The sequence below is a fragment of the Rhinichthys klamathensis genome, unplaced genomic scaffold (genome assembly GCF_029890125.1).
Source record: "Rhinichthys klamathensis goyatoka isolate OS25496 unplaced genomic scaffold, OSU_Roscu_1.1 h1tg000053l_1, whole genome shotgun sequence".
Lineage (NCBI taxonomy): Eukaryota > Metazoa > Chordata > Actinopteri > Cypriniformes > Leuciscidae > Rhinichthys > Rhinichthys klamathensis.
Window position 1 is genome coordinate 3,334,490 of NW_026606598.1, and position 14,761 is coordinate 3,349,250.

Genomic DNA, 14,761 nt, shown 5'->3' on the forward strand with positions numbered 1-14,761 from the left:
CAGTACACACAATACCAGTATTTTTCTCTCATTATTCAAATCCTGTTCGTCTTTTTCTTGTGCATTCTCTCCCATTTTGTTCCTCAGTCTGGAATAACCATCTGCAAACTGCAAAAAAACATCACTTTGTCCTTTTGCTTTTTGGAAAAGCTGCCCCATCGCCGGCCATCTGCTCAATGTCTGATGAGAAAACAAAAGCTGAGAGTTAACATGCTGCTCATTCACTGTGTGCGTGATATCAGTTGTACTGAAACAACACTGCCGAGAGATAGAGCCTTACTGTCCAAACAGTGCTAAAACAACAACTGACCTGGAACACAAACCCTCCTCTGCACACTGGACATCACTGGGGACCAACACTTTGTTGTTTCTGTTTTATATTGTTTCTGTTCTGACCTCTATTTCTTCTTCCTCTGCTATGGGAGTCCATGACAGACCATATACAACTGTATGATGAAAAGTTGTGAAATTTGGTTCACTAATTAAGGTGAATAGTATGAGCAACTTGGGACCAATTCGGACCTTTAGGTTCCTTTTGTTAACTTTTTTGTTTAGTTTTTTACAACTACTCAAATTTTGTGACCCAGTCATTTGAACTCTCACCAAGCTGAAAAAAGTAAGAGTGGAATGAAATCAACAGTGCAATATCTCTGCAACGCTTGATAGAAAACTGCCTCTAATGACTAATTTAAAGGGATAGTTCATCCATTAAACCAGTGAGATTTGTTCAAATGCCATTTATCATATTTGATGTGCTCTATGTACGTGTGCTGATCGGTGTTTATATGTGAATAAAAGCCTAAATTAAATCTGTAAAATTAAAGCATCATATAAATGTTTTTAAGAAGACTTGGATTCAACCACTTATACTACAAAATATAGAAAATATCTTCATTTGTGTTCAGAAGATGGTAGTATTTTGGGTTTGGAATGTCATAAATGATGTCTATTTAAATGTTTTGCTCAACTATTTAAGGTAAAATGATAACATTTGCAATAATTGGCATTAAAATCGTACATTTTTTCCGAAGAATGCAATGTACTCAGTGCCATTAATGTGCTTGGCCACAATTTTGCTGCTGGCAGCTATATTTTACATTTACATGTATGAATTTCGCAGACACTTTTATCCAAATTGACTTGCGGTGCCTTCAAGGTAAATTTTGTCTATTTACTAATCAAAAGTGTTATTATTAAATTGTCAGTTTTTGATCTTCATGTTCATAGTTATTGCACTAGGAATTGGCAAATGATGTGTTTTTGGCCTACCTGATCAATACTACTGTGGCCACAGATAGTCCAGTTTCTGATGGCCCAAAGCGATCATGGAGTTTCTGTTTGTCCTGGGGCGCTCTGCTGACATCACATCTGGGCTGTGAGGAAGATTGAAACCATTTTAGCAATCTTAATCGTATCAAATTTGCAGTCATTTGATTGAATTTCAAGCATGCTTTCCTTGTCATGGCAAATATTGGGACACTACTTAAAATATTTTAAATATGTTTTGAATAAACTTTTCTAAATAGCGCGAGAATGTTAATGCCTCATTAAGTTGGTCTGAACTAATGGAAGTCAGTCGGACCTAATTTTTCACTGAATATTACGAAATGAGAAAAACAAATACTGTCAAAATACAGTAAGCGTATTGTATGAATCACCGGTCCATATGGATCCTCAGAAAATATCTACTCTCGGGAGGAGAGTGCGTTTAGCATAGCTCCCATATCTCATCTAATGAGTGAACAACATGGGGAATTCTCCTACTCCCACCAGCATACCTCCAACCTGACACTGCAGCCCTAGAACTATTCATCTGAGTCTGTGCCAACCTGTGTGTTGGATCACTGCTAACTTGGAATAAGTTGAGATTCAAGATGTCTTTTGTAGAGGAAAAAGACATTTTTAAGGTATTTGTCTCTAAAACGCTCTTCCTTACGTCACAGAAGTGTCTGTTATTAGTTCAGAAAGTGATATAGAGCTGCAATTTGGTCAGCAAACTTGGATCTAGCTTCTAGCCTTGCAGATAACGAATAAACACCTTGGTTAACCAATCAGTGTCGCAGTATAAACTGATTTATTAATATTGTGAAAAATGCAGTTATAGATGTACTAACAGAAAGTGACTGAATCAGGGTTGTTATTTTTAACAAACTGAAAAATCATAGTTGACATAAAGCTGAAATTAAGTTAAACTTAAATGAAAATTAGAAATCTTGCTTTGGCAACTGATTGAAATAAGTTCAAGTTTAAGTAGCCTATTAAAACGACTAAAACTGAAATAAAAATAGATTAGGCCTATTAGAAAAATGTAAAACGGTAACAATATGGGTGCACTAATATGTATTAATTCATGCTTAACTAATGCACAGATAATCTTGAGTTCATGTATGACTCATGAAGAACTTCATGGTATCCCGTTGCAGACAGCTGAAAGTTGAAATACATGGCTTCGACCCATTGTGAATTACACAAATTTTCACTATTAGTTAATACTAAATGTTTGAAGAGAATTAATCTTTGATGGCACATTTAATTATTAGCAATTAATATAAGACTTAATCAATTAATCAGCCATTAATGAATGACGGGTCGTGTGTACATTAGTTAAGCATGAATTAAAGGTGCAGTAAGTGATTTATAAGAAACGCTGTTGAAAGAGAGAGAGAGAGCAAGAGGGAGATTTGAAGAAAGACTGTAGAAAGAGAGATGGCTGAGAGACATTACAAAAGAGAAAAGGTCAGAGGAATATCACTGGAAAAAGAAGGGTTCTGATCAGGCAAGAGCTTTAGGACCCGTGTTAATATTAGAAAGGCTTTCCAGCGCTGGAGAGACCCAAGCGGGAAGACCTGAAAACGGACGCCAAGGTTGTTGTTTTTGCTCCATAACTGAGTAACATTGGTTTTGGTGTTTCACAGGACCAAGATATGCTGTTGTTGTAATGTTAGCTGTAGTAACAGGACAGTTTGAGGGTCATTGTTTGTCTGGAGCTGCTGTGCTGCTGGCGACTAACTACCAACTCTTACTTGTATTTACTGTATGTTTATTTTTTGTTCTTCCTTGTTGTCATCTTCGCTTTTTTTTCCATGAAGCATTATATTGCTGTTTATATTGCTTTATAGTGTTACCAAAACTAATAAAAATGACAAAAGCACATTACAAAATCATTCAAACTTAAACTTCTCTTTAAATGAAAATAAAAGAATTCAAAATACTAGAAAAGTATTAAAAAAACACTCAAATAATACTGGACTGAATGAGATCCAATACCTAATCAGTGTTCTGCTCTCTGCTCATTCATACAGCGTGGTGCTAGTCACCGACTACCACATGAGCCCAGTGCTGAGGTATTTAAGAGGAGGCAGCATTCAGGCGAGATTAGGACGCCCAGTTTACCAGCGTTTGGTTGTGATGAGAGTCTTATCTTGCACACATAGTGAGTCATAACATCAAAAGAGCAGAGCCATTAGTACTACTTGTGTTTGTGATGCAGTTTCCTAGAAGTTACTGTAGTCCAAATGGGAACAACACAATAGGGCAGTGTGCAAAGCTTGAATTAATTTCCATTCTGATTCATTTTTAATATCAAAACTAATTGTCTGTGAAATAATGTTGATCAGGCTTTTAGAAATAATATATATTCTATTTATTTATAAAATAACATTCAATGAGCCTTCAGAGGGAGATCAAATCTGACTATTGTTTTGAGTGCTAATGATCCGAAACTCTTATGAAAACAGGGATGGAGTACCGGTAAAGCTGTGGACATGATCTCTTCAAGGAGCCTGAAGACAGTCCCAGCCTGCTCTGGTTCCTCAGTTTAGTCTTCTTCACCAGTTCCTTCACTCTTCCCCAAGTATAGTTCTCACTCAACTAGAAACACAAAGGTACAACATTATTTTAAACAGTAAAAATTCTATATGGTTAAAACCTTTGAGTTCCTTTATATATGGCGAAAAATGGGACATTTGATGTAATTTTACACAGTTATATGTACAGTTTAGAAGTGATAAAAGAACAAGTCGTCATGTAATTTACAGTGAAAACCATTAATTGACATTCCCAGAATTACCTGTGTGACACTTTACATTTGATGTTTCTTCTTAGTTTTTTTTTTGTTATCAGTTACATACATGAAGGTTTTGTTACATCTTGTGTTGTTAAATTATTACTGCATTATAGCCTTTTAGAGTTGTGTGTTACCATGATGGTGTTTTGTATATGACACCATGCACCTTTTATATAATTAGTATTTACTTCAGCTTGTGAAAAAGCTACTTGTGATTAACTTTGATTCATCGTGGATTTCTCTTTACCAGCTTTTTTTAAGTTCTTTAAAGTTACAAAACAGATTTTAGTACTTTGGAATATTAACATTATTTATCAGTTAATGAAATATACAATTGTTTTTAACTATTCCTCTTATGTCATAATTTCCACATCCCTGAAGTGGAATGCTTTGTCATCTAAATAATTGTCACTAATGTGACTAACAGTTTCAACTGGCTCTACTTCCATTCCTGAGCAATTCATTTTCATTTTCTGTTGACTAAACTACCACAATCTGTAATTCAATGAGTAAACCAATGCATGAGACAAAGAGGCTTGACCAAACATTCACTATAATCCACTTCCCCTGAGTGTTGATAGATGTGTGTTTGTCAAAGTGAGTCAGTGTGTTGAAATTCAACTGCCTCACCCGTCTGTGAGGAGCAGAGAGGACCTCAGCGCTGTCACTCAGGTACTTGGCTTCTCCCTCTGTGTAGCTTCTTCGATTCAGACCCCTTTTCCAAACGGGAAGAGCAGGTTGACAGCCCATCTCACCATCTGTACAGAAGAAAACATGCTTGTATATAGTTCTCTCTATGAGAGGAAATGACTTATGAATTCGTGATCTATGACTTAACTCTATGTCCTCTGAAGGGTGTGATACTGAAACATACATTAGCTCTGTTTTCCCGCCCACAAAAAGTCCCAGAATCCCTGAGATATGCTTCTTCCCTCTATATGGAATTCCAGAAATTCCACATATCACTAAAGTGTTCATTTCCCATTTCTCCAGAGACTAATGTTTGGTCGCCCACCCACCTGATGGAACATGAGATGGAAGGAAAGCAACCAGGAAAAACATGACTTTAGTGCTACGTGGACAGCAAGGGTTTATATGCGGGACACTTAGAGGGGGTTGTCTTGATAGAAGATCTACGTAATCTTCTATAATATTCAATCTTCAAAACATTTTTGAACTTTCAGCCATGGCTTTTTCAAACCAACCATCAGCATTTGTCAATGTAAACACAGATTAATCGTATCCCTGTATGTAGGACTCCAGGTGTGTTTACACACTGACCTCTCGCTGCTGTCCTGAGGGGGATGCGCGTGACCTCAGGGATTGTGGTCAGGTCAGACAGCGTGCTGCTTGATGCTGTTAGGCTGTAGTGATCACTGTGAAAGTGTCTCTTGAGCTCTTGGAAGGCCAAGCTGGCTGCTCCACAGCTGCAGTGATGTATGAAAAAGTCCTGAAAAAGAGTTTGAATCGAGAATTTGTCTCATACATATAATATTGAGGCCATTTTATTTAATCATTTTGTTAGTCATCTATTTATGAATGCATATGCATACATTGTAAATGCCCAGATTTGTAAAGCTTTTGTTTTGTGTAGATAAAATGCTCCAAAACAAAATTAAAATGTGGTCATTTGGGATAGAAGAGCGCTCAAAATAGTTCACTTTATGAAATCTAAATTCAATTTGTTGATGTTCACACCCCTGGGTTAAGGATGACAGCACATACTTGGCCCGTAGATTAGACATCTGGTTCAGATTTATACAAGTGTAAAAGTACTGAAGCCCTCAAACACGTCCATTCACTGACAAAATCTATGTGAATAGATTTTTATTTCAATATATTTTGGGTTTTCTTGCTGCTACATAAATGTTACATTAAAAATATGGTTAATTTTTTAATCCTACGTTATCTGATGTTATCTTTATCTTACATGACAACTGTGATAGACAAGAGTAAAACTGTACTTCTTAAAGGTTACCGGTACTCTTTTTTCATATCTTGATATTTAAAATATTTCATATTGTAAATATCAAGGTTTACTTCTAAAATATCTTATGAGAAAGTCATCTTCACTTGTGTCTCTTTTTTTCTATTACACATTCTGTGTACAGAGCTATAAAATGAATGAAGATAAGAGCTCGGGTAATTAGGTCTTGAAAGAATTTGATGAGAAAGTTTAAAGTTCATATTGAGAAGAAAAAGTCTCCATTTGCTCTACAGTTCAAATTCACTCTCAACAGTTAAATCATGAGACAAAATCAAAATGACCCTGATTTTGCTTTTCCTTTGGTATATGTCTTTATCACTATTTTAAGCATTTTCCTCATGTATCCCACATCATCATTTGGACCACCTCAACAGCTGAAATCTGCTGGTGTCATTTCCACCAATTTTTCTTAAAATTACACATTCTTTTCCAAACCAGATGTGCAGTGAAGTAGATATGACTTATGCAAATGAATACACAATATTCGAAATATAAGAACCTTCGCTTTTTAGAAAAAAAGAGTTTGAGTTTTTAGCCTCTAAATAATTCACATGACAGTGTTCTGTGTAAGTGATAAGATGTTTCCCAAAATCTGTTTACCCAAGATTATCCTATTGTTTCCATTATATCTGTATTTGCATGGTAAACGCTTTCTGATTGATGAGGTGAGGGTGCTATGGTGGATCCGTTTGCTAAGGATTTTGTTGTTGGCACAGAGAGCAAAGACATGCTAAACACTGAACACTTCTTCCTCTGTAAGTATCAATGCATCATAAAGATCTTTTGATGTATTTGAGAAGAAAGAAGCATGAGCATTGAACATGGACTGAAGATGAAAGAATTCACCTTAAATGTCCCATAAACCAAAACACCAGATCCTTCAACATATCTTTTGATCGGATTGGTCACGGCTGATAACTGAAGAGATCAACATGTAGGACTAACAAGAGAGTAAGAGGACACTACAATGGTGGTAACTGCATATTGTTTGAGTCCTGAATGCTTTTTATGAGTACAGATGAAAGCATCCTGTGTGGGTTTAGGGGTAGGTGGGTAAAACAGCCAGAGAGGAGACTGGCGAGACAGCTTGGTCCATTATAGTGGAGACTGAGGCACGTTTCAGGAGTTTCCCTCCCTTTTGATGTGTGAAACAGCATGTTGCTGCCTGTTGCTTGTTCTCCAAAGACACAGCCCAGGGAATCGAAGACCCAGGGAGACCACCACGCCGTGTGGTCCATAAACTATTCATGTGCCACACTTTTTCTCCTTGGAATTTTAAGGAATAAAGAATTTGACAATTGACATTCAACTGAACATTTTTGATTCCTTGACGATTCCACTGCTATTACTACTGAACAAGTTGTTTGACTGATTCAAAGAGATAATTCATAAGTTTAAATTGTATCAACCTGGGGCCTTTATAAAATGGCCCTATCATTTGCGATTTATAAAAAACAATTTATAAAATGAGCAAAAACAAACATCCTACATTTGATCTTACGATCATTTATCAAATGTGCTTATGTGTGATTCAGAGGAAAAAACCTGCATGTGTCTCTAGAAGTGAAATTTATAAATCGCAAATGTGCACAGCTGAATGGTTCAGATCTCTGTCTTGTAAACGCCCCCTAATTAATGTTATTAACGTATAAAAGAGCACTAGTCAACGTCCAAATCCTTTATTTGAGAATGGTGAGCAGCAAGAATTGCTTAGATTTGGACATTTATTTGCTTAGATTTCCTAGATTTCCAAATACCTGCAGTACTCTCTGCCACAAGGAACAGTGTGTACGTCTGCTTAGACCCTGACGTGGCACTAAGCACTTTTCCACATCAAAGACCCATCATTTTTATAAATATGAACGTTGACGTGGATTTTAGCGTACAAACACTCAAATCTTCCCCCGATCTCACTGGGAAAAATGGATTGGATTTGTGTGAAAATGTATAATTTGTATGAAAAAATTATGAAGCTCCATCCCTGAACCTATACCCCTCAGTGGGATGAGAGCATATCGTACAAAAACGTGCATGCGTTTTTTATGGATTCATACGAAGTTGCAACAAATCAAAATAGTCGTGTTGGATCTTTTAGTCTTTCGACCAGTTAAATAAATGGAACCAGTTCTAAGAAAACGTGATTCCCAAACCTAAAATAAGGCAAAAATATTTCATGTAAGCACGCATGCATGGTTTCTGTAAAAAAGAACATTTTTAAAATGTCCTCCTTTCTTTTGCCCCTCATTCTCTCGTGCTTTCTTTGAAAGAGCAGGCCCCCACTGAGCTCACTCACTGTGACCATGTAAAGTCTTTTCTGGCCCCAGGGCCCGACCTGACAGAGCCAGTTTAGAGTTGACTCTCTGAAAAACCATGAACAAAACTGTTCTCATCCAACAGCACAGCATCCAGAGGTCAGGAAGACGTCTACACAATATACTGTCACAGCCTTTTAGTCGGTAAGCAAAGGACTAGAGAGAAGAGACTGGGGTGAAGGACTGGCAAAGGGGAAGGTATATTAAATACGTTAGCAAATTTCAGGAATTATAAAAATGGGTTTTATCCTCCATCACGTACAGTATTTGAAAAAAGCAAGAACACCGAGTGATATTGAAACCTGCCACAACAATGAAAGTATTCTCTCAACCTATAGCAGTTTCAATGGCTGCTGCAATAAGCAAACACAAATTTGTGTATTGTACAGGATTTGATATACCGTGATTTACTGATTTTATTTTAAAAATATTTAAAAATACATAATTAGCTAAATAAATGAATGTCATTAATACATTTGGGACATTTTCAATTCTTTTCCTTTGAACTCTTTCCCTGCCATATGCGGAATTTCCCGGCAATCCATATTTGTACTGTTATATGGTAAAGCATTGCTTATCTGTGGTGGTACTAAGCCTGGGCTTGCTTGGGCTAATGCCCCCTCTGTCAACCCGAATAAGTTGGCAAAACTCAAAAAGTTTGATGTAACTGAGTTTAGGTAACATAGTTTAGGTAAGTAGAACTGGCTGATTTTTATTTTGTACTTATACATTTTAATGGCTCTTAACTTGAAATAAAAACCATATAGAACAAAACAGAAACGTCTAAATTACAGCAAAATATGAAACACTACTTAATCACCCACTTAAAATTAATCTTGCACAAAAAAAACATATAACACTTAATTTGAGCATTTACTCTCCCTTACGACTACGAGTGTCATGGCAAAGCATGCTGGAAAATAGGTTTAATTTAGGTTTACCTTATTCAAACCAATTAATTCTTTTGAGCATTAGGGCCCACAAGGATTTCCTAGATTTTGTCAATGTCACTTTTATTAAAAGAATTAAAAAGTTATTAAATTAAATTATTAAATTATTATAAAAAAATAAAATAAATTTGAACTAACTAACTCGATCATCAAACATTAAACCACATATAAATCAAAACTGCCTAACGTTACCGAATTAAATGTTGACCCATGAAGGGGTATGTGTAAGCTTTGGGTGTGTTGATGGAAGCTATCTACTCCATCTATGTTTGATCATCATTCTGAATCCGATACGGACAGCTTTTTGTTGTCAAAATGTTGCTTTTTGTATGAAACTTATTTTATGAAAAAGAATGCATTAAGTTAGAATATTTTAAAGCAAAGGCTCTTTTCTTTCTTTTGATTTATAGAATGTTCAGATTTTCATTAAACAAAATATTCTGGGGGTCTCGTAAAAGTTTTTAAAAAATGCTGGTGGGGAAAGAGTTAATATAGGCTTTATCCCATTTCTGGGGGTTGCGTCCAGCTTTCTAACTTGCATCCGCATTCAACAAAGACAAGCTCCCTTCCTGGTCTCAATATTTTGGAGTTGTGTTACTAATTCAGGAGAGGTACAAATCCAAAGGGAAAAACAAAGGCCAACATGTTAGAAAAACATCCATAACTTTATACAAAACGTTGTAAAAGTGTTATGTTTTTCCTGTGGCTTTTGGCTGATAACATTCAAGCCAGATGCACTCTTGTTCTTGTTCAAGCACGTTTGCTGAGTTCAGATTTTTATGGGTTCCACATTGTTAACTTAATTGAATCTGAACAGCTTTATGATTTACCAGAATGCATTCACATGTTGGTATTTTGCAGTAAATAACTGCTAAATGACATAAGGTAACACTTTAGTTTCGGGTCCAATTCTCACTATTAACTAGCATGCATATTACTACGATAGTTGATGTTTAGTACTTATAAACCACATATTAATGCCTTATTCTGCATGACCATATTCTACATCCATAATCCTATACCCAATACCTAAACTTAACAACTACCTTAACTATTAATAAGCAGTACTAAGGAGTTTATTGAGGTAAAAGTCATAGTTAATAATTGGTTAATAGTGAGAATTGGACCCTGATCTAAAGTGTGACCTGACATAAACCTTTCTGTTTACCATTTTTTAACCATATTTTGTTTAGCAAATTTATTTTTGTTAGGTATATATCAATGCTCATCTGCTTTTCAATCAGGCCTTTCATCAAACAAAACGCATTTCATGACTGAGTGAGCTTCTCTCAATGACCCACTAAACAAAGGCACAGGAAAAGACTTTCGTCCTGAATAATGTCAACATGGGACGCATAAAAACAAATGAAATCCATGTGAGGGGACATCAGGTCCTTTGAAACGAATACCCTATCTGTGTGCGGGTCGAAAAGGGCTGAACCCAGCAGCTCTGTTTATTAAATACACTTTTATCCGTCATGACTGAAAACCCCCTAAACCCCACTCCAAACAGCTGGATTTACATTGACACAGCATGAATCAATAATCCTTTGCCCCAGGCATCAATATGGGGGTTTGACCCACAACAAATTATAATTCCAAGACGTCATCTTTCAAACCCAGACCTACAGCAATGTCTTTAACCAGTTTCAAATTGAGAAGTATGATGTGTTTTCAAAACTTGATCTACACTTTTTTATTCTTTGGGCCAAGCTTATAAAGATGAATGCTGGCAGATTGATACCTCTTTAGTCTTGATTACTCGGCCATCCTTCTGCAGGCCACAGATCTGTTTCTGTAGTCGGAGGTTGTGTTCCTGTAGCTGACCGATCTTCTCTATAAGTTGGCAGATGTGCTCTAGGTACCCCAGTCCAGAGCCCAGTGGGTTGGACTGATTGGCCTGGTTCACCTGGTTGTCAAGACAGAGACAGAGAGAAAAATCATTACGGTTAACTGCTAATTTTATTTCAATTTGCATAAAACAATGTAAAAATGGGGGTTATTCACGCTGGCTGGGACTGTTCCCTTAGGTAAGGACCCCCCACCCCTCTCTGGACAATAGGTAGGCTCTAAATAAGGGGATTACCCGAGATGTTTATGTACACTATAGGGGGTTAAGCAACTTTTGTTAAATAAGTCAACAAGAACAGTGTGAACTGTATCCTATTGTTTGAAAGCCGATGGCTCATTTGATGGGCTAATGAGCGCAGAGCAAAGCAAAGGTTCCCACAGTAACTGATAAAGATCATTCCAGGAGCACGACTGCATGTGTTCAGGTGAACCAGAGGGTCTTAAACTGATGACATAAGCACCATGATCTCCAACCATTATTTAACACTAAAAGTATTTTTACTATCTCAGTGGAATCGTTAACAGGATTTATCATAGCTCTGGAAACACGTTTAGACGAACAAGATGGTCTTAAATAGAGTTTCCCAACTAGCCCACTGCATTTCATTAAACAAATTGACACATTCCTGGAGACAAGCTATCATTAGACAACTCTACATCATTCATTAACCAATACTGACACTAGCTATGTTTCCATCCACCTATTTTATGCGCATTTTTGGATATCGCTTAAAAACTGCTGGATGGAAACGCCAAGATATGCATGAATTCTAAAATGTGCGTAAAAAGCACATGTGCTCGTTTGAGTCGGAACATGAGCATAAACTATAATGGAAATTAATTTACCAAATAAATTCCTCGATGCACATAAAAAAAATCATGTGATTTTGCGAGATGGGACGCATCTGAAATACTGTTTTGGTTGTTCTGAAATGCCTGAGCAAAGTCTTTCGTCAAAGTGGTTCGGTATAATTACCTCCCAGAACTCTTACAAGACTGGGTTCCCAAACAGCAGCATCTGCCTCCGAAAGTAAGATAACACGTTTATTGAGTTTCATCTGCACGTTCTGAGATGCAAGAAATGTATTATATATGAAAATGATTATATACAGTGGCTTCTCCTACTTTTCTTAGTTATGTTTAGCACCAGTTTATCAGGAAGTGACGATTTTCTTCTCTTCGACTCACTGGATGGAAACGGTGCTTCATTCGCAAATGTTTTATGCGATATTCCAATGTGTGGATGGAAACATTATTCGCAACTTTGGGTGGAAACATACTGTTACATAATGAAATGGCTTTATGAAAAAAATTGTTTGGGACCCCACACAACTGAAAGCTTGAATTTTCTTTTGCTTTTGAAAATGAAGGTAACTAGTTTAAATGTGTGATTTATCATTAGGAAACGTGTTAGATCCGGTTCCTATTTGTTGACTCATCCTTCCATTTTTGGTTGTAGCTGCAGATGCTCACCTTTTTCTAAAAAATTCAAAGGAAATTTTGAACAAATATTTATACAATGATCAACATTCCAAAAAGTGTCCCAACAAAAGCAGGATGTGAGTTCAGGTCTCGGGCTTTTCCACCCCGAAAGCTTTTCCGTGCCACTTGCGTCCAATCCAGTCCCAAAGCCCAGCATTAATGGAAACACAGGGGCTAAACAATAGAGGACATGGCGGAGATATGAAATACAAGGAGCTGACATCACTCGTTTCCTCAGAAAGAGTGTGAGATCCTCGGCAGGTCACGCTTCTGCTCCCTTGAACATGAACTTTTCTCATGCTTCTCTAGTAACACTGCACTATCACACTTCCATATTTGATTTAGATGGATCATATAAGACATTTCTTATTTAATTTGATGTCCACTTATACTCAACAAAACTTGTTAAAGTGTCTATTTGAGGCTCTTTCAGGCTTGGACTTGCTTAGATCATGTACAATAACTACAATCTTTCTCTACACATTTGTAGACAGGTGGCTCACAACCAGGTGCTCTCTCATAAAGCAGCAACCAGCACTGATGTTTGATGTGGGGTAGCCAAAGGAAAGTAATTGTTCCAGGCCTTAATGACTGCAGAAACATGACAGATCTTATCTGCTTCCCCTTGCCCAGGATCCCTAGTGACCCAGGAGAAGGGAAGACACAAATGTTTGGGAAAGCACCACTCCCTTTCTCCCCCTGCTTCTCTTTTCAATGTGAAGGATCTGCGTTTCTCACGTGCATTTCTGCACAGACCCTGAAACAAAGCGGGGAATGTTTTCCTATACACACAAAAACATGGAGATGATTTTCTATAAAGCTGTTAACACTTAAGCGTGACGTTGTGGTTATTGATGGTGTAGCTCTTTCTGCTGTGAGGATGTGGTTTTTAAACAGTACACTGAAGATCAAAACAAACTGGGAAAAACAATTGCGCATATGCCTCTGGGTTGGATTGCAAAAACAATATTTTTCTAATTACGTAAGCTCTGTATATGAGGGAAGATATTATAAACCCATTCAGGCGTGTCTGAGAAAATAATCCTTTATTATTTGAAATATTTCACTGGGTCTGTTTTAAAGCAATACTAAATGTGACACCACTGGAGAGGAATGTGGAACCAGATGTGTATTCAGAGATATAGGAAAAGGTATATGGATTTTTATGGTGGTAACCAAGAACATTGAAAACAATGGTGAGTTCAACAGATATAGAAGCTGATTAGATGAGATTTAGAGAGAACAAAATTGTCGCATCCTGGGAAATTGGCGCAAAACATCTGTAACAAAAATGGAAGTTGCTGCAATCGGGGAAGAAATACTGGCTCTTTTATCCTAAATCATAAATGCGCAGACAAAGCGCAATAAACGCTGTCATTTTATCTTGGGTTCAGATGCTGGTGTTTGGGAACGTGATCATGGAGGTAATTAAACCGAATAGTTCAGATGACAGACTTTGGCTCAGGCATTTCAGAATGATCAAACCAACATTTGAGATGCTGTGCGATGCGTTTGGTTCAATGCGATGCGATGCTTCCGCTGGTTAGTCCAGTTATCCAATCACATCCTCTGTTGAGTCAAAGTCACATGAGTTTTATGTTGCGCATCGAGGGATTTATTCGGTAAATGTGTTTCCTTCGTAGTTTATGTGCATGTTTTCTTATTGGATAAAAATCAATAGAGCGCGTACATTTTTTATGTGCATTTTTAGAATTTATGCACATCTTGGCGTTCCCATTCATCGTTTTATTCTATACAATATCCCAAAATGTGCATAAAAATAGGTGGATGGAAACAGCTGTTGTAAAACTACAGAACGCATAATTCCTCTAGAGTCAGACGATTATTCCAGGTTCACTTGTTTTTTTCTAAAGATTCATTTACGGCCCATCACAACCCAATACAGTGACCTCAGGTGATACTGTTCAATCCTGAGGGAGATACATGGTGCTTGTGTTCTTCTTGAAGTTAGCACTATATTTTCATTTATTGTACTGGTGGTTATGAGCCTTAAACAAAGCTGAGAACTAATATTGTTGGCTGATATGATCTCTCACAAAACAAGCTTTGTGTATTTATCCAAAGACGTCCTGCTAGATGTGTTGATATATCC

General features: G+C 37.0%; 1 protein-coding gene across 1 annotated transcript in view; it reads right to left on the reverse strand.

Annotated features, from left to right (window-relative positions):
- Positions 1-14,761, reverse strand: part of si:ch211-250c4.3 (uncharacterized protein LOC100535981 homolog) — a 29,284-nt gene continuing 14,523 nt past the window's right edge. The window contains exons 3-8 of the mRNA XM_056248216.1: positions 11,060-11,224; positions 5,348-5,516; positions 4,697-4,824; positions 3,749-3,870; positions 1,270-1,373; positions 1-180 (exon numbers count right to left, since the gene is read on the reverse strand). Coding sequence (XP_056104191.1) covers positions 1,280-1,373; positions 3,749-3,870; positions 4,697-4,824; positions 5,348-5,516; positions 11,060-11,224 — 678 coding nt within the window. The 3' untranslated portion in view covers positions 1-180; positions 1,270-1,279. The remainder of the gene's footprint in view (positions 181-1,269; positions 1,374-3,748; positions 3,871-4,696; positions 4,825-5,347; positions 5,517-11,059; positions 11,225-14,761) is intronic.